At 37.8% G+C, this 21,778-nt stretch overlaps 1 protein-coding gene across 1 annotated transcript in view; it reads right to left on the reverse strand.

The window, feature by feature from the left end:
• LOC103041651 (splicing factor SWAP) overlaps positions 1-21,778 on the reverse strand; it is a 209,652-nt gene that overhangs the window by 85,053 nt on the left and 102,821 nt on the right. The window contains exon 13 of the mRNA XM_022676513.2: positions 18,450-18,634. Within this exon, the coding sequence (XP_022532234.2) occupies positions 18,450-18,634 (185 nt within the window). The remainder of the gene's footprint in view (positions 1-18,449; positions 18,635-21,778) is intronic.

Below are 21,778 nucleotides of genomic sequence, written 5' to 3' on the forward strand. Positions count from 1 at the left end.
GATTTCTCAGGCGTCTTTGGTGTTTGGGGCCTGAAGTGGCCTTACTAAAAGCAGATTCTGGATTGAGAACATCTGGGGACTCGCCAGTTTTCTGGGCGAAGGCCCACGTAGCCATATGGAGAGCTTTTTACTTTTTTTTAAGCCAGCTATGAGAGATCAGAAGACTGATGGCTGGAGCTGGAGCTATAGTCAGAAAGTCATGCAAAGAGTTAATGCATAGAATTAATCATTTTACTAAGTTTGGAATCAACTTCCTGCCATAATTATCTCTTTTTATCATATTATACGATATAATACCCTGAAATATTAATTACCCCAATTATGTTCTCATTTCCCATTATATAACAATATCTAGAGATTATATCTGTCCAGTATCATTTATTTTACTTTAATCCTGGATATATGGAGATATTTGAAGTGTATTATTAGGATTATTAGTATTAGTATTAGTATTCTGGATAATTGAATTCTGTTATAAATCTAATAAAATTCTTGTAATTTTTATGTCTGTATTTGCAATAATAGAATTTAATTTTAATTTAGTTGCAGTAATGTATTCTCAAAATTCATATATTTTTTAAAATTTTTGTGTTTTGTCATATCGCCAAGAGTATCGTTATCGCGAAAATACCATGAAATATCGTGATATTATTTTAAGGGCATATCGCCCACCCCTACTGGTGTCCGTCAGCAACTGGCAGAATAGTAAGACATCAACTTTCCTTTTTACTAGATTTAGTCTAGGTTCAAAGTTTAAAAGATGCAAATAAATATATATGAATAAAATCTAGGGATAGAACGCAGGAATTCTGGTCCAATGCCAATATCTGATATTACACATCTATATATATATATATATATATATATATATATATATATATATATATATATATATATATATATATATATATATATATATATATAATAAATACACATTTATAATTTATAATTATAATATATAATATAAATGAAATTAAACTAGACACCCTGGTATAACTGTATAACTTTAAAACTAAGTAGCACGTAGGGTGGCCAGTGTCGATTGGTCCTTCTCCAGCATATAATAAATACATTAGCAAGTATGAAACGTTTGAAATATTGGCCATGGCTGAAGATTCAGAAAAAAAAACAAACAAACAAATTATTGGCTTATACCGAAATAATTCTAATAAAATTATTTTAATTATCTCTATATAAAAAAAAATAAAATAAAAAAAAACATTGTTACATATATAACTGTTACAAAAAGATAAATTCCTCTGAAACTATATGTCGACAATAATACACTTACCTTCAAATAATAATAATAATTAAAAAAAAAGTACAGATTAGAAATGAAAAGGCGCACTACTTAAATACAGCCCCAGTCAAAAGTTTGGATACACCTTAAATATTTTTTTCATTATTGTAAAGTAGCACCTCTTGCTTAGACGACAGTTTTGCACATCTTGGCTGGATTTTCTCAGTCAGTTTTATGAGGTAGACTCATAAAACCTGAAATTCAGGCTTTCAGTTAACAGCTGTGCTGAACTCATCAAGAGTTAATTATGATAATTTTTTGTCTCTTAATGTGTTTGAGAGCATCAGTTGTAAAGTTGTGAAGAGGTAGAGTTACAGGTATACAGTGAATAGTGAATATTTGAGTAATGTTCTAATACATAGTATGGCAAGAACTACTCAACTAAGTCAAGAAATGAAGGTCAGTCAATCTGAAGCGTTAAGAAGTTTGAAAGTATCCTCAAGTGCAGTCACTGCAAAGATCATCAAATGAAGAGGTTACAAAATGGTGAAACTGGCACTCATCAGGACCACCACAGGAGTTCCCTCTGTTGTACAGGATAAGTTTATCAGAGTTACTAGCCTCAGAAAACACAAGTTAACAGCACTCTAGATTAGAGTATTTTGGTTTGTTTAACACTTTTAAGTTACTACATGATTTCTTATGATTTCCTTCATAGTCTGGATGAATTCAGTATTAATTTATGTCTGACTGGTAGAGATGACCCAATTTGTTTGAATTCAGTTTAAGGCCTTCTTTAATAAGTTATATAATGTCTCAAATGCTCTTTACCAAGCAACTGAACATAAGGTTCAGTTAAAGGGTTATTAATATTAAAATGTGATTAATCATAATTAACCACACCAAATTGTGCGATTAATCAGTAAATTAGTTCTAAAACAATTAGTTGGCCTAAAAAATATTAACTATAAGCTGGAGTTCTTCTTCAGTCTGACGGCTGTGTGGGTCGTAGTAAGAGTCAGATTGTGTTACAGTAAACTCAGCGTGGGCACACACTCAGTCCCTGCCCGTCCCCGTCCCACTCAAACAACCATGAGCACACATTTATCAGCTCTAACACAGCCGTCCCCTCGCAGTCTGAGTAAATATGTCACAGGGTGACACTCTGCTGCTTGTCTGGGAACTCTGGAGGCATGTTCCATTAACTGGCTGGTGGGAAGCAGCTGTATGGAAAATGAACGTATCGCGTTTTGAGCAGCTGAGGTGCTAAAAGAGCCGTCAGACATGTTAAAACACTCATATATTTTAGCAATTCATTAACGGTTAAATGGTCTGTTTTGTATTTCTGTGCTAAATGGACTGAACATGCTGGGAGCCACCGCAGAGAAACCTTCTGTAGCTTCTGAGACCAGACTGACCATCTGTGAAGACGGACCAGCTCTGTAACAAGGCAGATTATTTATTACAAAGCAGCTTCACAGAAGAAAAGAAGGTCCAACTTTCTAATATCTGTGTAATTACTGGTGAAGTTTGCATTGTTACAGATCAATTACAGCTGCACAGGTTATTTAGTTTCACATGTGTGGAAAAGTTACTTATTGAAAATTGATGACAGATTTTTTTTTTTCTTCGAATTATTTAAAAATCTTCTCCCATTTTCCTCCCCAATTTAGCTAGGCCAGTCGTCTCAGTCTTTCAGCTGCTCCTCTGATACATGTGAAGTCAGACTACGCCTCTTTTCGAGCTGCTGTTGATGCAGCATTGCCGAGTAGAATCACAGCGCGCTCGGCGAAAAGCGCAGCAACTCGGTTCTGATACATCAGCTCACAGACGCCCTGTGCTAGGGCTGTACAATATCGGTAAAATTGTTAAAAAAAATTTGACGCTATATATTGCGATATTAAACAATGCGGCGTCCATGACATCACCAGCCCTGCGCATGGTCTCGCATCTGGACCAATCAAGAGTCAGTGCCGAGCACTCAAAACCCGAGGAAAACAGCAAAACAACAGTAATCGGCCCTTTAATCAGGCAATTTTTTTTTTTCTGGGATTAAAAGCGTAAATTCAGCTGTAACTGGAAATATCCGTGCAAAACTGTGCTGGATTGAGATGCACAGCTTTCGACACGTGCAAGCAAGCTTTAAAGCAGTTTACAAGCGCGTGCCCAATCATGTGGATGGAGGCCATTTTATGTGACGTTTGTGTGACCAAAACATTTACGTGAACGTCCTGGGCTTTTTGTTTTTGCATATATTGTCTCTATACTCTTACCTAGCTAATTTACAGTTGTGTTAAATATTGAAGGGACGTAATATACACTTTTTTTTTACATAACTGTGATCAAGATCATTTATTTATGGCCAAGATGGTCATGTACATTTAATTGTAATGAGCATGGAATAATGCATTTATACATGCCGTGTTTTGTTTTAATAATTTCAGATGGCTAGACAGAAAACTAACTTCTTGTGCATGCAACTGTCTTCACTAAGAGTATTATTTTTTAATGACCATTGTCCATTGTCAAAAACATGGTGATGCTGCTATGTGCTTGAAATGTTGTATTTTATTTAAGTTTGTGTAGAAGTAGAAGAAAAATAAAACTCCAGCAGATACAGATAGAGTACTTTAGATCTAAAGTACAGTAGGGAAGTAGTTCTACTTTGTTACTTTATATCTTTGCTGAAAAGCAACAAATTGAAAAGTTGAGGAAAAGCTGTCATCAGACTGGAACCGACAAAATAAAGAAAAACAAACCAACAAAACTCCACCCCTGTATGGGATGACCTCAGGGCAAGGATAAACCTCACTGATTGCCCAGGGCAGGTAAAACACGGACAACAGAGAGTAGGAGAAAGTGGGCGAGAAACTTCTGATTTGACCTGTCTGTACTGGAGATGTGTTTTTTTTTTCAGGCAGACAATACTGGACGCCTCAGTGCTGAACCTGCCATTCACAGACAGGAAGTCACTGGATTGTTATGAAAAATCTCTACATCATCTTGCGAACAAGACATGACAAAAGCCATTCCGCTGTCAGCGGCGCTGAGCCAGTGTTTGATGAACCACAGTAAAGAAATGTCAGAGGAGTTCTTTAAAAATGTGCAGTACAAACATATTGATGACTTCTGCTCTATGGCATTTCTCATTTAAAAAAACTAACTGTAAAGCCACAGCATCCTTACGCCAAACTCATCAACTGGATGTTTTGGATAAAATACAATTTTTAGAGATAATTTTACATGAAGTCTAATTAAATGGGTATAATTTATTTAAACACAAAGTAAGAAGACCAAAAAAGGGCATTATCATATCATAATCATAATCTGTGTCATCAATTAGAGAATAAGCCATACTGCCAAATATATGCTTTTAATTTGAGTGACATCTCATTCTTAATCCATTGAATTTAATGTCAGCCCACCCTAGAACAGCTTCAATTCTTCTTGGAAGGCTTTTGACATGGTTTAAGAGTGTGTTTATGTGATTTTTTCACCATTCTTTCAGAAGTGCATGTATGCACAAGTGTACAAATCGAGGTTCATAAAGACATGGATGAGCAAGTTTGGTGTTTTGTACTTGAACTAAGGGGATAAGCCCAACTCCTGAAAAAGCCTAAGTAAACGAAACTGTAATTCTTAAAAAAAAAAAGATAAAAAATTGAAGTAAAACAAGTGCTGGATGTTAATCTACTCAGTTTGCTGTTCTGAAAACTGGTTATTTGCGCGGAAAAAGCGATTCAGTTTATTTACAGTAAGCTTAGACTTCCAATACTTTGTCTAATGATTAGTTTTCAGTGACGTTTCTCCAGCACTAAGGCTGGGTGCAGCAGCATTAGCATTAGCCGCTAATCGCAGCAGTAGCAGGACGTAAATGCTGCCTGATAGCTCTATACTGAGGAACACTGAGTCTTCCGGTAACCCGGTAAATCAGCTAGCGACAAACACGCAGACTAGAGTCGAATTCCCTCGCCTCTGAATCCTCCTTTTATTCGGTGCCTCCTCACTTTAGAACAGTGCAACCCTAAATTACACACACTTTTATAAGGATTCTGTCCTGAAATGCTTCAGGACAGTTCAAATCCTGGATAATGCTGATGGCCTTCAGCAGCCGGAGTCTGAGAGAGAACAACTGGCATTGCTCTCTTTGGGTGGATACTGTAGGTGCATTGGTTAACCATAGCAATTCTACATCATTGCATCTTATTTCATAAGAACAATTAAAAGTGTTTTTTTTTTTTTTTCTTCGAAATGCTGAGGTTGCTAATGTATTGGAAGCTCTACACAAGGACACTTACACAAGTTCTATAAGCTTCTCGCTTTCTTTTGCTTCTTTAACATCTAGGCTTGTAGATTTGGGTCTTCAGCAGTGCTCAGAGAAAGCAAGGCCAGTTGTGCTCTCTCAAGGCTACGACAGCTGATGGCAAGCTGCATAACCAGGATTTGAACCAAAGGCTTAAACTGTTACAATATACATACCTGGAGACTTTGGGTCTCCAGCAGTGCTCCTAAATGAGCTAGGATTAATTCATAAGGTCCTCCTTTTATTCTGTGCTTCCTCACTTTAGAAGAGTGCAACCCTAAATCACACACTTTTTTTTACGAGGACTGTGTCCTGAAACGCATCAGTCTCCTGGAGTTGGTTTTTATTTCCGCTCTACTGATTGCGCTTCAGGTTAACGTATCCTTTAGCGCAGTCAGAGAGTTGCACTGCGACACCCGTATTTAAGTTGGTACAAAGCCTATATAAAAGCACGTGCAGGTGACGCTGAACCTTTTCTGTAATTACGCCGGTGAGGCCGAGGTGACCGTTAACCCTCGCCGCGGGTATAAGTGCATTTCCACAACGTGTCGCAGCGGGGACGTGTCACGCCTTCCCCTCTGTTTTCACGCAGCATCTGCATTCAGAATGGGACAATGGGCACGCAGTGGAGGAAATGGAAGCGGAGAGCACTCTGCACATGGCTTAAAAAAAAAAAAAAAAAAAACCTTTCAGCTCCCCACAAAAGACACCTATTATCACAGTCACAGAAGAAGAACATGCCATCCTAATGCCTAATGCTTAGAGGATCTGCTAGGTGCAGCAACATCTCCTTTTCTCCTATTTACATTTCCTTTCTTTTTTTTTTATCTTTAGACTAGTTCACACCATCCAGCCCCAAAACTGAAAAAAAAGAAAAACTCAAATCATTAATTTAACAAAAAGAAAAAGTGAGAAATCTCTCAAGCAAGCGCTTCATTATCTACTGCATCATCTTTCTTCTACAGGTGTTTGTTGCACAATGAAACAAACACCTGGTTTTAGACCACAATAATTTATTGTGGTGACGGACAGTTCTGGTGGAAACAGGAGAGTTGAGGTGCACATTGAATTCTGACGTGATTTGAGCAGCCGTGGTTTTATGTATTTTGGATACAATCCGGGTTAGCACCCGAACATCTCTTTCAGACAGCTTCTTCTTACAGCGTCCACAGTTAATCCTGATGGATGTGGTTGATCCTGATCTTGGTGGTATGCTGACATTACCCTGGATACAGAGGCTCTTGATACATCAAGAGCAAGACGTGCACCAACAATTTGTTCTCTTTTGAACTATGGTATATCACCCATAATGTTGTGTGCATTGTAATATTTTGAGCAAAACTGTGCTCTTAACCTTCACATTCTGCTCTTACTGGTGCAATAATGTGCAATTAATGAAGATTGGCCACCAGGCTGCTCCAATTTAGCCACAAAACCTCCCACACTAAAATGACAGGAGTTTCAGTTTCATTGTCCAACCCCTGTATAACAAATATAAAATGTACTGCAAATGAAAATAATACAATATATATATATATATATATATATATATATATATATATATATATATATATATATATATATATATATATATAGCAATAGCAATATTTTATCCCAACCTTAAGTAAAGCAGTGGTGATACCAAGTCCTAATTCTACAGTTCAGATCAAAACAAAGAAAAAAAAAATATGCACCTCTTCCGCAACTGGTCCCTCAGAGCTGCAGGTGCATCGTTTTTTTTTTTTTTTTTTTTTTTGCACAACGCCACCTGGTCGTCCAGATGATTCCCCGCCTTCCCTCCACTGGGCTTGGCGACTTCCATTAGAGATGTGCCAATATCCATTTAGAATGAGGCCAGGCTGCTGCCAAACATCAAACACTTACTACTATTCTATTTCCACTTGAAAGTGTGTGTAGAGATCTCTACTCCTTCCAACTTGGGCCCTCCTTTGAGTTTTCAAACCTCCCTCAATTTCAGTTGGCTACCCCAAGGCACTCTGTAAACTACTCAGAACAAGCAATGAGTCACTCCAAACATTTCCCACACACAATCCCGAGAGCAAACTGTTGCAGAACCACAGCGCTCCCAGAGTGAAGAAGCGCAGCTCTCTATCCATTACCCAGCTGCCCACTGCAGATTCTGAGGACGCTCCCCAGCTTGGAGGGTTCAATGCCCAGCTTGTTGGCGAGAAACGGCTTGTTTACCACTGTCAATTGCTGGATAATAGACAAGATAAGCCTTGCAGCTCACGCTCGGCTGGTCATCCGTAAAAGCCTAAGCATGAAAAAGCAGCAGAGCTACAGCCGTCTACCTTCTGAGATGTCAACGTTATCGTTTTTGGTTCTATGGTGAGCCCTACAGATCTACCAATTCCAGCTCAGCAGGTCAAAAAGTTCAAACCTATAATCAGCACCCTCCTCCTGGCCTCCCATCTTAAAAGTATATCATTTGCCATCCTTGGTGTACATCACTTTCAATAATCAAAGCCAGTCAGTCATCCATTGCAAGTCCTACAGAAGTAAAGAGGACTGGAATTGCAGGAGCTTTGAGCTATACAGGCTATACGATGAGCTATACAGGCATTCACACTGAGCAAAAACCTGTCCAATGGGATTTTTCAACCCTAAAGTGGCATTCAGACTGGAAAAGGTTTCAGATTGGTGGGTTATTCAGTTGCAGGGTTGGCTCACAAGACTTGAAAAAGCACTATTCTGTCTAAGCTCAGGGCTCACCAGTAAATATTGAACCATTTCCCAGGGAAACCTGGAAAGGGTAATTGAGACAGCAGCAGTGGAAATCCTATGCTCAGTTTAGCAAGAAGACTTTCAGTACTGAAACTGTTCAGATCTTTTTGTATACATGGCTTATGATTCAATATATTGCGATACTTTGAAGCAATGTCTTATATTGCAATTGCCTATATTCATTTTTTGTAATAACATTCATAGTATAAAAATGTGTATAATATTGAAAAGAAACACAACACTAAGGTAGCTTTCAGACCTGCACTATTTGATCCGGTTAAAAGGTCTCTGGTTCATTCAAGCAGATCTAAAACCAGTAATCACACTCTGATGTGGTGGTGTGGTTCCAAATGAACTCTAGAGTGGTGAGAACAAGATCCAACTTTAATCAGACCCAACTATTAACCCTTGTGTGGTGGTCATATTTTTTGTTACTCGTTTACTTTGTTACTTGTATTTAATTCAGCAAAATTAAGCAATTCTACATTAAAATGCTTTACACATGCTTGCTTCACCTAAATTGCAAGCAATATAAACAGCTCACATGGTTAATATTTGCCCTTTACCTTTCTTATGTTACATTTCTTTTAAAAAGTGTTACATATATTACATTATAAAATGTAAAAGAAAATGAATTAAACTCAAGATATGAGTAGAAAATTTGTTTAGTTTTAAATTTACAAATGAAGCAATGTTTATTAGCCCTTGGCCAAACATACTGTATGTAATATAAATATGTAGGGGGGGGGGGGGGGGGGGTACAGTGTGTGTTTAATGTTTTTCACAAAAAATGAGCCAATGCCAATGAGTTTGAGTTAGAAAAAATATTTTTTTAGTATCATTTGATGAAAAATTAAAACGGGTCCCACAGACCCGAACACCACACAAGGGTTAAATATACACCTATGGTTTGAGCTAAACGGCTGTTCAGGTGCAGTTTAACCTGATACATTAGCCAGATGGACATTATTTAATCACTTAATTCTTTACACTAACACATCCCGAACCTCACTTATATTCAAGTATATTTACCAATGGGTATTCACATATTCACTCTACAGAACATTATTTGTTACATATACACATCTACTGGACTGCTCCATTTACAGATATGTTGTATTTATGTTGAATATATTTCTTTTTGTATCGTTGTTTTTGCTGGATTCCTAAATATTATCTATCTATCTAAACAAACACAGTCTCTGCTTCTTTTCTATTCTAAGCTGTTTTTATTCATACTAATAAAACCTCTCATTAAAACCGCTAGTGAGAAGTCATGAAAGGGTTACAATTAATGCCAGGGCAAAAACTCCGCACATTCACATACCGTGAACTTGGTCACTAATATGAGCACCCAGAGATTATATACAGTACCAGCCAAAAGTTTGGGCATGCCTTTTCATTCAATGTTTTTCTTCATGTCTTTATTGAATGTATTTTCTGCATTGTAGAATAAAATTAAGTACATGAAAACAATTAAAAACACAGCAAAATAAAGTGTTCGTCATCCACTATTCCCTGATCTGAAACCTGATGAACTGAGATGGTGATTTGGGATGAGCTGGAGCTTATGTCTCACATTAATGAAGAAAAATCATAAAAAGAAAGCAAAAACATTAAATGAGAAGAGATACTATGTGTGTGTGTATATATACACATACATATATATATATATATATATATATATATATATATATATATATATATATATATATATATATATATATATATATATGTGCTGGAATCATTACTGCCGCTGACTCAGAGGAAGGAGCAGGAGGGAGAGTGAGGGAGTGAAAGAAAGAGAGAGAGAGAGATAGAGAGAGCGAGAGGAAGATGCAGTAGTTGTGAGGAAGCCTTAAAGGAAGACTGATCGCTCTAAGGAGAAGATTTACATTGGAGATGTGGAAGAGCCTTGAAGCGACACAACACGTGCAGCGCAATCCACTTAGCAGATAAAAGCACCAGACATCCATATTTACAGGCAGGCGAATAAGAAGGCATAAATCAGGCCTTTAGGAGACTGCAGAGCTGACACTGACACAGCTCACTCACCGGCAGCCTCGGCAGAGCCAGCCAGGCCTGCACTCACTCATTCAGACCAGACGGGCCTATATCCATCTGTAGTGCGATAAGCAAATCACCGCATAGCAGGAAAAGAAAGGAATACGTGGAGAATAGAGGTAAAGATGTGTAAAGATGTGTGCGATTGTTTCTTTTCTGGTCTATTTTCATACATAAGGTTCTGCGGATTATAAGGCGCATTTTAAGCAACAATAGTAAGGAACAGGGGTGCCGCCATGTTTATCTTCAAATTCAGCAGGTCTCACTGCTGTGGGAAGCTCCTAAGCCAAACAAAACTGTAATTATATATATAAAAAAAATAAAAAAAATAAAAAAAAAAATTATATATATATATATATATATATATATATATATATATATATATATATATATATATATATATATATATATATATATATATATATAACAAAAGTAACACTTCATTTTAAAGTCAAACGAGCGCAGGATATTTGGGTTTATTTGGGTGAGAAAGCACCTCTGTCTATTTACAGTGAGCTTGGATTTCCAGTATTTTAGGGGTTATTAGCAGCGCTAGCCGCGGTTAGAGCTAGTAAATGCTGCCCAACAGTGCTACACTGAGGAACCCTGAGTGTTCCAGTAAGCCAGGCCGATATAAGCTAGCAGTTTGTCCCACATAGCTTGTTTTAACACTGTAAACATGTAGGCTACAGTTCAAAATACTCAGGCGGAAGTTTTTTTTTTTTTTTTTTTTTTTTACTGTTTTTTTGCAACCTATTAGGTGTGAAAGCGCCGGTCACAATCATTACCACTAAAGATAGAGGTTTTCAATCAGTATTTTTGGGGCTGATTTTGATCGGAAAATGGTTTATGAAGATCTTGGGCGGGGAGAAATGCCACATTTAATGGCATTAAATTTTCGTTTACTTAGACACCAAATCCTGCAATATCTGCACAGTGGACCTAAAAGTGGAAACAGAAATTGCTGCGTATTCAGCACAAAAACACTGCTGTTGCTGCTGCTGTATTTCTGCAGTGCTTGGTGTTGCATGTGGTTAGTGGTGTTTGTTAGCTCTGCTACTCACTGTATGGGCTGAAAGATGAACTGTGGAGAATGCTATTACCCAGATAAGGGTGGGTTAAAATTGTATTCTCTTTATTCCACCACAAGGTGCGTTAGTCCTATATATACGAGCTGCTGAAGGCAGTCTTACTGCAGCTTGTAGGAACGCAAGGTTCCTCAAGCGAGTATTGGCACATGTGCTCCAGCTCCAGAGTTCTATTTAGTGGCTGGACGAGGAACTGCAGCTTTCTACAACCAAATTTCCCTAACAGTAATCTACTCTAAGTGGCAGCGGTGACCTTAGCTCCTGAATCGGAAAGGCTAAATCAGAGAAATATCGGCCAATCGCACATTTTGCCTGAAAATCGCTACCGAGTACAGATACATAGCCAACTGATCGGTTCATCTATATGATTTTTACCTGCATTGTCTACGACAGGGGTGTCCAAACTACGGCCCGCGGGCCATTTGCGCGAGGTATCTTTGAAATAGAATGAAAGTTGGCCTGCTGTTATGAAGGTTTTTATAATGTGAGATTCAAAATTTGAACGCTAGGTGTCAGAAACGGGCCAAAAAGTCGGAGAGGGTGTGCATTTCTAGCGCAGAAAAACAGGGCAAAGAGTCTAAAAGCGGAGAGAGTGCGCATTTCTAGCGCAGAAAAACGGGCCAAAGAGTCTAAAAGCGTAGAGGGTGCGCATTTCTAGCGCAGAAAAACGGGCCAAAGAGTCTAAAAGCATAGAGGGTGTGCATTTCTAGCGCAGAAAAACAAACCAAAGAGTCTAAAAGCGGAGAGGGTGCGCATTTCTAGCGCAGAAAAACGGACCAAAGAGTCTAAAAGCGTAGAGGGTGCGCATTTCTAGCGCAGAAAAACGGACCAAAGACTCTAAAAGCGGAGAGAGTGCGCATTTCTAGCGCAGAAAAACGGACCAAAGAGTCTAAAAGCGTAGAGGGTGTGCATTTCTAGCGCAGAAAAACAAACCAAAGAGTCTAAAAGCGGAGAGAGTGCGCATTTCTAGCGCAGAAAAACAAACCAAAGAGTCTAAAAGCGGAGAGGGTGCTCATTTCTAGCGCAGAAAAACGAGCCAAAGAGTCTAAAAGTTGCCGTAATTAAGGAGTTTTATATTAAGGGACATCATGAAATTAAACATCAATTTGAAAAATCTTAGTTTACACAACACTGTCAGAGCGAAAGGGGGAGGGAAAACGATGCAGGGTGGGCTACAAAGTGGGTCACAGGTTGTGTATGAGGGTGTGAAGCAATGGGACAGGTGGTGAAAGCTTAAGATGATGCAAGTGCGAGAAGAGTGGGGTCAACTTCGTGAGAGTGAACTGTGTAAAGTGTGTGTGTATATGTGTGTGTGTGTGTGTCTCAGGTAAAGGCCCAGGGGGGGCTGGGCTGCAGCGGTCAGCTGCTGCTGCTGATTTGCTGCTCCATTGAGCATGTTAATACAGCAGAGAGCTGGGTGCCTATGAAGGGGTGGCGCAGCATTAGAGCTACTGCTCTAGCTTTCTGTCTATCCCTCGTTCTTTCTTTTTATTTCCCTCTTTTCCTCTCACACACACACACACACACACACAGACATCCCTGGACACAATGCCGCAAACTTTCAGCTGAAGAGGAGCAGAGTGTTATGAGACACTACCATGGGAAATCTGAGCTGAATGCTGACTCGCTGCGGCCATTAAAGCTAAAGTACAAGCGCCAACCTCTATCTCAGTCCCACCAGAGAAACCACAAGACTCCCTGAGAGAGCTTTGAGTGTGTGTGTGTGTGTGTGTGTGTATGTGAGTGTGTGTTTCATTGTGATTTAATTGTACGTTTGTTTCTTCCAGCCCTGAACACTCAGCTGACTTTACTCATATTACCAGCATCTGTGTGGCTCTTCAGATTTGTTTTTTTGCATTAAAAGGAATTAATCTTTTAAGTTCTGTGCATCAAATCATCTCACCATCTCTATTCTTGCTAGTTTCAGTCCCATTTAGAACAAGCCGCTTAAGGGCTCTGTCACATTTATGCAAATAAGCTGTTTCTGGCCACACCCCATGTTTACACTAAGTGTTTACCACTTATTAATGTTAACTTGTGCTAAATGGCAAAACACAAACAAGCTAGGTCACATTTGCTGACTTGCCACGGACAGTAGGTACAGATCCTTCCCTCAGACGAAGTCTACTGGCTAATCCTGCTGTGTACTGTCTGAGAGTCTTAATCAAAATGAAAAATATAGTGGATAAATAAACTAAATCTAGATGGTGTGACCCTGGTGGAGGATGACAGGTGAGGGATGGGCCATGATGGTTCTATGCAGCTTTCCTTATTGTGACCTCGCAATCCCTGACATCAAACTCTTTTAGGTGATTCACAGAATTGATGGAAGTGTTTGGAGTGTTTATATAAAATAGCAGTTAGACAAAAATTGAGTTTAACATATAATGCCCCCTTTAAAATCTCCAAACAAACAGCACAGCAACTTTTTATTTGCTCACTGATGCAGGAGCTGCTGTGTTTTTTGGGTAAATTGTGGAACTAGAATCCAGATTGTTGATGTCTAATGTAAAAATTTTGGGTGGTTTATGGTTCGCTATAACAGGAATCGGGATTGGTAATTGGATCGGCCTTGTTCATACGATATACAAAACATAAATTATGTCAATATGTCAATTTGAGACCTAAGCTCAATAACATTAAGTGATTCATTTCGATCTATCAGAATTTGTTTCGACGTGAGCTTTTAATAGTGAATATATTTAAGGGTAAAATGGGTAACACTTTACAATAAGGCTAAATTAATTAACAGTACATACGACAGAATGTCTCACTTCCTAAGCCTTTGTTAATAATAACAATTTATTAAATTACTAAATTAAATATGATTTTCAACATTAAGTATTTAAATAATATCACCAATAAACAGAAAAAATAATTAAATAACACTGCTGTTTCCGTAAATTACCTGCTGGCACACCTACCTGCTAAGACACACAAGCACTGCGCTGTTAAAATACCAACGTGCCACAGTCAGAGCGCACCTGCCTCTTAAAGTGAGCCAGTGGTCTTGCACCTTTTTAAAAGTCAAATTTAACACTTTTTAAGACGTTTTTTCAGACCGCTATAAACATAATTAAAGACGCAAACATGTAGTGATTTTTTCTTTGGTAGAAAATAATTTGTTGTATTGGAAATCAATGCAAATCAATTTGATGCAGCTAACTCCTCGCTGACATTACTATGTTAACTAGCTCGCTGCTAATGTTAGCTAGCTTGACGCTAACCTAAGTTTTCTCTCCCCAGTAATTTAGCTAACTCATCGATAATGTTATTGCTTGCTAGCTCATCACTAATGTTACTTTGTTAGCTAGCTCTCCGCTAACCTTATTTCTCTCCCCAGTAATGTAGCTGCATAACTCACAACTAATGAATGACAACTGGCCCACTGATTGGTTTATTTCATGTTCCGCCCAAAACACACTAATGATTAATTAAGAGAATTAGTTAATGCCTTTTGCTTGTTTCGAGATGCGCAAGGCTTTGATACGCCCTAAACCTAGCTGTGCGACACGCAATTGACGTCTCGCCTATAGATCACTAAAACGCATTATTAATTAGCACTAGTTAAGAGATTTTTAATTATTGCAATTTACTAATGTAAACCAATTTATCAATGCTAATTTTTTGTTTACAACATTTCAAAGCATAAAAATTGTGCAATGTTTAACAATGTCTTAAATAGTGTCAATAAATAATTTTTGAGACTTTACTTAATTATTTAACATTACTGTTTATTACTGTCATAAGTACTGTAATCTGTTATTGTAAAGTGTTTGTTTTTGTTTTTTTAAGGTCTATACTTAACATACAGGTTTGTATAAGGTGTGAACGCGCTGTATGACGCTCAGTCCTCATGTTTCTTTGTGGTTTGGGGTCTATCTCAGTTTTAACGTGTCTTGTTCAGCCTCCAGCAGAGATCTCGCAGGGTGGGAAACACACACACACACACACACACACACACACACACACACATGCGTGCGCGCACACAGATACACACACACACACAGATACACTGCCTTAGAGACTCCAGTGCTGTCAGAAGAGCTAAATAACACAGCAGCTACTTCTCTGTTAAGTTCATAAAAGAGGCTCAGCTGCACAGAGAGGATACACTGTGCCATTACACAGCTCATCCACACTCTGGAAAGAGTGCAACTGCCTCCACAGGGGACGAATACAGCAGCGCATATAATTAGCACTGTGTTTTATTTATGATCAAGTTTCCCTCATAACCGAGAAAAACGCAGTTTCCTGCACTGATCTGCCAAAAGTGTGTGAACTGATCCTGTAGTGTTACATCAGCAAACTGCCGGGGAACACCAGCACCTGTATAAGTTGCGAGGTGTTATCTTTTGAGTGAGCCAGGGCTCCTGCACCATTTTACAAGTCAAAGCTAATGCTTTTTAAGACCTTTTTTAGGCCGCAATTAATACATTTCATTAATAAAAATAATTTGTTGTACTAGAAATCTAAATTTGACGCAGCTAACTCACCGCTAACCTTATCATGTTTTCTAGATTGCTGCTAATGTTAGCTAGCGTACAGATAACCTAAGTTCTCTGCCTGGTAACGTAGCTAACTCATCGCTAACGTTACAATGTTAGCTAGCACTCCGCTAACCTTAGTTCTCTCCCCGGTATTGTAGCTAATTCGTTGCTAACATAACTATGGTAGCTAGCTCTTCGCTAACCTTAGTAACATAGCTAACTCGTCTCTAATGTTATTGTTTGTTAGCTTAACACTAATGTTACTATGTTAGCTAGCTCTGCGCTAACCTAAGATCTCTCCTTGGTAACGTAGCTAACTCATCGCTAATGTTATTGTTTGCTAGCTCGCAACTAACGCTACTATGTTAGTTAGCTCTCCGCTAACCATATTTCTCTCCCTAGTAATGTAGCTAACTCAGGCTAACGTTACTATGTTACCTAGCTCTCCGCTAACCTTAATTTTCTCCCTGGTAACGTAGCTAACTCATCGCTAATGTTATTGTTTGCTAGCTCGCAACTAATGCTACTATGTTAGTTAGCTCTCCGCTAACCATATTTCTCTCCCTAGTAATGTAGCTAACTCTTCACTAACATTACTATGTTAGCTAGCTCTCTGCTAACCTTAGTTCCCTTTCTGGTAATGTAGCTAACTCGCAACTAATGTTATTGTTTGCTAGCTTACCACTAATCTTACTATGTTAGCTATCTCTGCGCTAACCTTAGTTCTTGCCCCAGTAACATAGCTAACTCGCTGCTAACGTTACTATGTTAGCTAGCTCTCCGCTAACCTTAATTCTCTCCCTGGTAACGTAGCTAATTCGCAACTAATGTTATTGTTTGCTTACATTGCTCACTGCTAATGTTAGTTAGCTCTTTGTTAACCTTAGTTTCCTTTCCTGTAACTACTAGTTAGCATGTGTTTACCCACTGGCATTAAACGCACAGTTTGAAAATGTAATACCTACAACAAATTTACAGAAAGCTTAAGACAATTTAAGATCTTTATTACCCAGATTTTAATTTAATATATTTTAAGACTTTTTAAGGACCTGCAAGAACCCTAAGGGTTTGAACACTGGTCAATGTGCTCATGGCAAGGCAGTCATTTCAATTCACATGTGGCCTGGTAAAGAATGTAGATGGATTACATTTTAACCTGAGCAGGTATTTAACTAGAGACGGCCAGATCAGTGTTTTTGGGGCCAATTTCAATCGCTGACTGTCTTCTTTTCTCGGCCAATCATTGATACCGATCCAAATGCAACATTAATGCCACACAGATGCCAGGCAAATTTGCTGGAGCTCCAACAAATTGTAAATAGTTTTATTATTATAATTATGTTTTTGTTTAGTTAGATGCCAATACCGCAGAAACGCATTTCCCAACCCCAGCAGCCTCACTGCCTGTTTTACTGTTAAAATACATAAACAGCTTATTACTCTTATAAATAATTACTTTTTAAAGATGGTTTTGAAGGAGTAATTTGTATTGAGTGTTTTCCACAATAATCACAGATCCTCACTGGAGAGAGCGATGACGCAGGTTTTAGAAATGGCCGGATTTCTTTCTAGATCTTTTTAGCTGTAAATATAAAGCTATGGAAAAAACTTAAAATTAAAAACCTCTGGAATATAATCAAGAAGAAGATGCATGATCAAAAGCCATCAAACCACCAAACTGAACTGCTTGAATTTTTGCACCAGGAGTAAAGCAGCCTAAAGTTATCCAAAAGCAGTGTGTAAGACTGGTGGAGGAGAACATGATGCCAAGATGCTTAAAAACTGTGATAAAAAAAAAAACAGGGTTATTCCACCAAATATTGATTTCTGAACTCTTAAAACGTTCATTTCTGCAAATAAATGCTCTAAATGACAATATTTTTATTTGGAATTTGGGAGAAATGTTGTCTGTAGTTTATTAAAATAAAACAATGTTAATTTTACTCAAACATTTAACTATAATTAGCAAAATCAGAGAAACTGATTCAGAAACTGAGGTGGTCTCTTATTTCTTTTTCCAGAGCTGTATGTAGAACAGTCTGGACTGTTTTAGGAGCAGGTGCAATAGGAGGGAGTCTGTTCCGTCATCACCTTGTAGGTAATCTTAAAGGCTTTAAATTTAATGTGAGCAGAAACCCGTAGCCAGTGGAGCTCAATGAGTAGTTAAAAGAGTAATTAAAAGAAAGCTGTCCAATATCTTTGCAAATTACAGACAAAAACATAAAATATTGCCAGACAGCCTGTTTTATCCTCAGGTTCTTAAAGTCTAAGGTTTTTAAAGGCTTGTTTGGGCAAAAAACCAACAGAAAAAGGCCAAAGCTAACAACCAAACGCTGTGAGGAATGACCCAGTCCAGTGAAATTCTACTGAATCAAATATTCAGTGCTTGGAAATGTGAGTGAAGTGCTCGCACATTTTTTACACACGCTCACAGGGGGACGCAACTGAAACAACAGTATTACTCAGTAGTGTGCGGTTTATGCAGGAAAAACACACACATATATATATTATACACCCACCTCCGTGGGAGCAGAGGGCTCGTCAGCCCGTTTGATCTCGGCCTCTGGGCCGCGCAGGGTTTGCAGGAACAGGGCCGCTTTCCTCTTGCGCTCGGCCTGAAGCTGCTTCTCTTTCGACTCTTTGGAGGCCTGAGCCAGCTTCTCCCTCGCAGCCGCGGCCAAACGGTCCTCCAGCTTCTGCTTGGCTTCAGGGAGAAGATAGAAAAAGGATTAGATACGCACACAGACACACAGACACATATCCAAACTTTAACTTTATTCTGTAAAGTTACAAAAATGTGCTGTAAAATAGTCTATTTAACAATAACAGACACAAGCAAAATACTAGGGCTGCAACTAATGATTATTTTGTTAGCCGACTAATCTGATGATTATTTTTCCGATTAGAAAACGGTTTAGTTAACGGTTATTTCTGCCATTAACTAAAATTATAGAAATGTTAAAAATGATAGAAACAGCTTAACATGAGATTTAAAGGCATTTAAATATCTGAACGTTTTTTTTAAACGTAATTTTTTTTTTTTCTGATATTAGGCCTGTTGCGATAATTAAGTTATCGTTCAATTATTTTTTAACCGCAATCATTTTTGCGGACGTTGATAACAGCAATTGGTTGCACTTTATTTGTTTTATTTATTTAGGATAATAAAATATTTTATATTGGAAGCCCAATGTCTGCTCTTAATAATAAAAAACGTTGTAATAGTATTTTGCTAGTATATTATTACTGTGACAGACTGTCTTAAAGCTACTTTGGGAGCCCCAAAGCAGGAAAAAAGCATTTTCTATACTGATGCTTTAAAATTACAATATTATCGTTTATCGCAATAATTTCTGGGACAATATATCATCCTGAAAATGTTGTTATCGTGACAGGCCTAACTGATATATACTGATTAAATATGTAATCTGCTGTGTTTTTCAAGTGAGTGATTTACCCATCTCCCATCTCCTTTATTTTTTTTTTTTGCAGTGGCCTAATCTTATTTCAGCTGTGAATCTTTAAGCTGACAGTAAATCCATTTAACTCAGGTTCAGGTCTTTTTGTTTTTATAGGTCAAGTTCTTCCAACTTTTTTTTTTTTTTTTTTTTTTTTTTAATCCAACATACTCTTTCCCAATTTCTACCCAATACCACACCGTGCCACCGTGCCAGCAGTACTAACGAAGGTTCGTATGGTTTCACATTAATGTCAAAAGTCGGGGCGCAAATATATATATATATATATATATATATATATATATATATATATATATATATATATATATATATATATATATATATATATATAACCAGCATGTTTCGCTGAACAGAATAACACTCTCGAGCTTAATTTTTCTCCTCTCTTTTCTTTTGCCCCCACTCGAATTCACAGTCCTCCTCAGAAACTGCTGCTAAAATTGCTGGTCCTAAGCAAACCAGTTGCGATTATCTATCAAACCTCTACAAAAAGGACATTTCAATAATATTATATTTGATTAAATTTACTGCAACAAGTCAATCTTTTAACATGCAACATATATACTCTGCAGGTATTACTTTAGTGTCTAGTGTAGGAGTGGGCAATATGGCCCTAAAATAATATCACAATATTTCATGTTATTTTTCCGATAACTATAGTCTTGGTGAAATGATAAAACACTGAATTTTTCTAGAATACACTCCTGCAACAAAAAGACAATTTAATTTTATTATTGCATATGATATGATAGGATATGGCACACCCCTAACATAGATATAAAAAAAAATACAAGAATTTTATCAGACTTGTAACAGAAGTCAATTGAGCCAGAATGTAATGATACTAATAATAATTCACTTCAAATATCTCCATATATGCAGGATTAAAGTAAAATAAATAATACTGGACAGATATAATCTACAGTCTCTAGTAGATATATAATGGGAAATGAGAACGGTGTGATTTTTTTTTGTGCTAAAAACAGTAAAAAAAAAAAAAAAAAAAAAAAAAAAAAGTGGTACCCTGATGTGATAATTAGAAGTAGGTAATATGGCACCATATTTCAGGGTATAATATCCTTCATGATATATTAAATAATGTTAGTCATATTATTGCATACGATACGATATACCTCACCCCTACTCTAGTGACTGAGGTAGCAGATATCTACAAATGTTTTTGGCGTGCAGATTGCGTAGGTAGTTTAATCACCGCACACAAACACAATAGTGAGAACAACAGAACTAACTTTCTATTAGACTACACTTCTCAGGAATTAGTTAAAAAAAAGACAAATTTAAGACTTTTAAAAAATCTAAGACCCTGCGGAAACCCTGGTGACTAAAAAAGTTTGACCAAAAGTGTCAGAATAATGTGTCCCTGGTTTCTGAACAACACATGAATGCAAATAAAAAAATCTTTAGTCATATTTCTGTGATGAAAATGTATAAAAATAAATACAATGTGGTTTTTGCTATAGCCTATGTAATTGAATATAATGACACATTAAAGGAGAAACTGACGAAAATGGGCAGAATGGGGACCTAAATTAAATACATTTAATAAATGAAATATGGGGAAATAAAATGAAACAGATTTAACAGGCCCCTAGTCTGGCTTGCAATTATTTACAACCTCCAAATTTAACCAAGAGAAAGCAGTTAAAGAAGATTTCAGAGATTTTAAACAGAGGAATCAGGCAGATCTGCTTAGAGCTGCAATAAAACCGCTTTATGGAATAAAAACGCACACACAGAAAGAGAGAGAGAGAGAGAGAGAGAGAGAGAGAGAGAGAGAGAGAGAGAGAGAGAGAGAGAGAAAGCTAACAGTGATGAGGATTAACTCTTCAGAATGTCTCAGCAGCTCCTGCTGCTGCTGAAGGCTGAGTGTGGATTTTACAGTGGTGGCAGTTTTCAGTGTGTTTGGGCTTCATTAAGTTGCTTATGGTGCTGAACGGCTGCCCAGGTTGAGCGGTGATGGCTTTAAAAACATCAAACTTCTAAATGAGAGGAAGTGGAGAAAAGTTATAATCACAATAAAAAGGCAAATGAGAAGTTTAAGAGGAGGATTTATATATAAAAAAAAAAAAAAAAAAACACTGCAGAAACAGGACAGCGGCCAGTCCTCGGCGAAAGCAGAGTTGTTTTTTTTTTTTTGTTTTTTTTTTTTTGTTTTTTTTAATGCACAGGGGGCATGTTGATCTCTGAAAACCTCGCCGTCTGCAGGGCTTCAGACGCCTGGCAGCCGCTGCGGCTCCTCATTGCGCCTTTAAAAGCCGTCCAGCTAAGCGGAGACGCACTGTAGGTGGAACACGGAGTTGACAATAGCCGAGTTTAGCTAAGCTCGAGTAGGCAGAGCGCTCGCGTGT

Source organism: Astyanax mexicanus, chromosome 17 (assembly GCF_023375975.1).
Source record: "Astyanax mexicanus isolate ESR-SI-001 chromosome 17, AstMex3_surface, whole genome shotgun sequence".
In the NCBI taxonomy this organism is placed as follows: Eukaryota; Metazoa; Chordata; class Actinopteri; order Characiformes; family Acestrorhamphidae; genus Astyanax; species Astyanax mexicanus.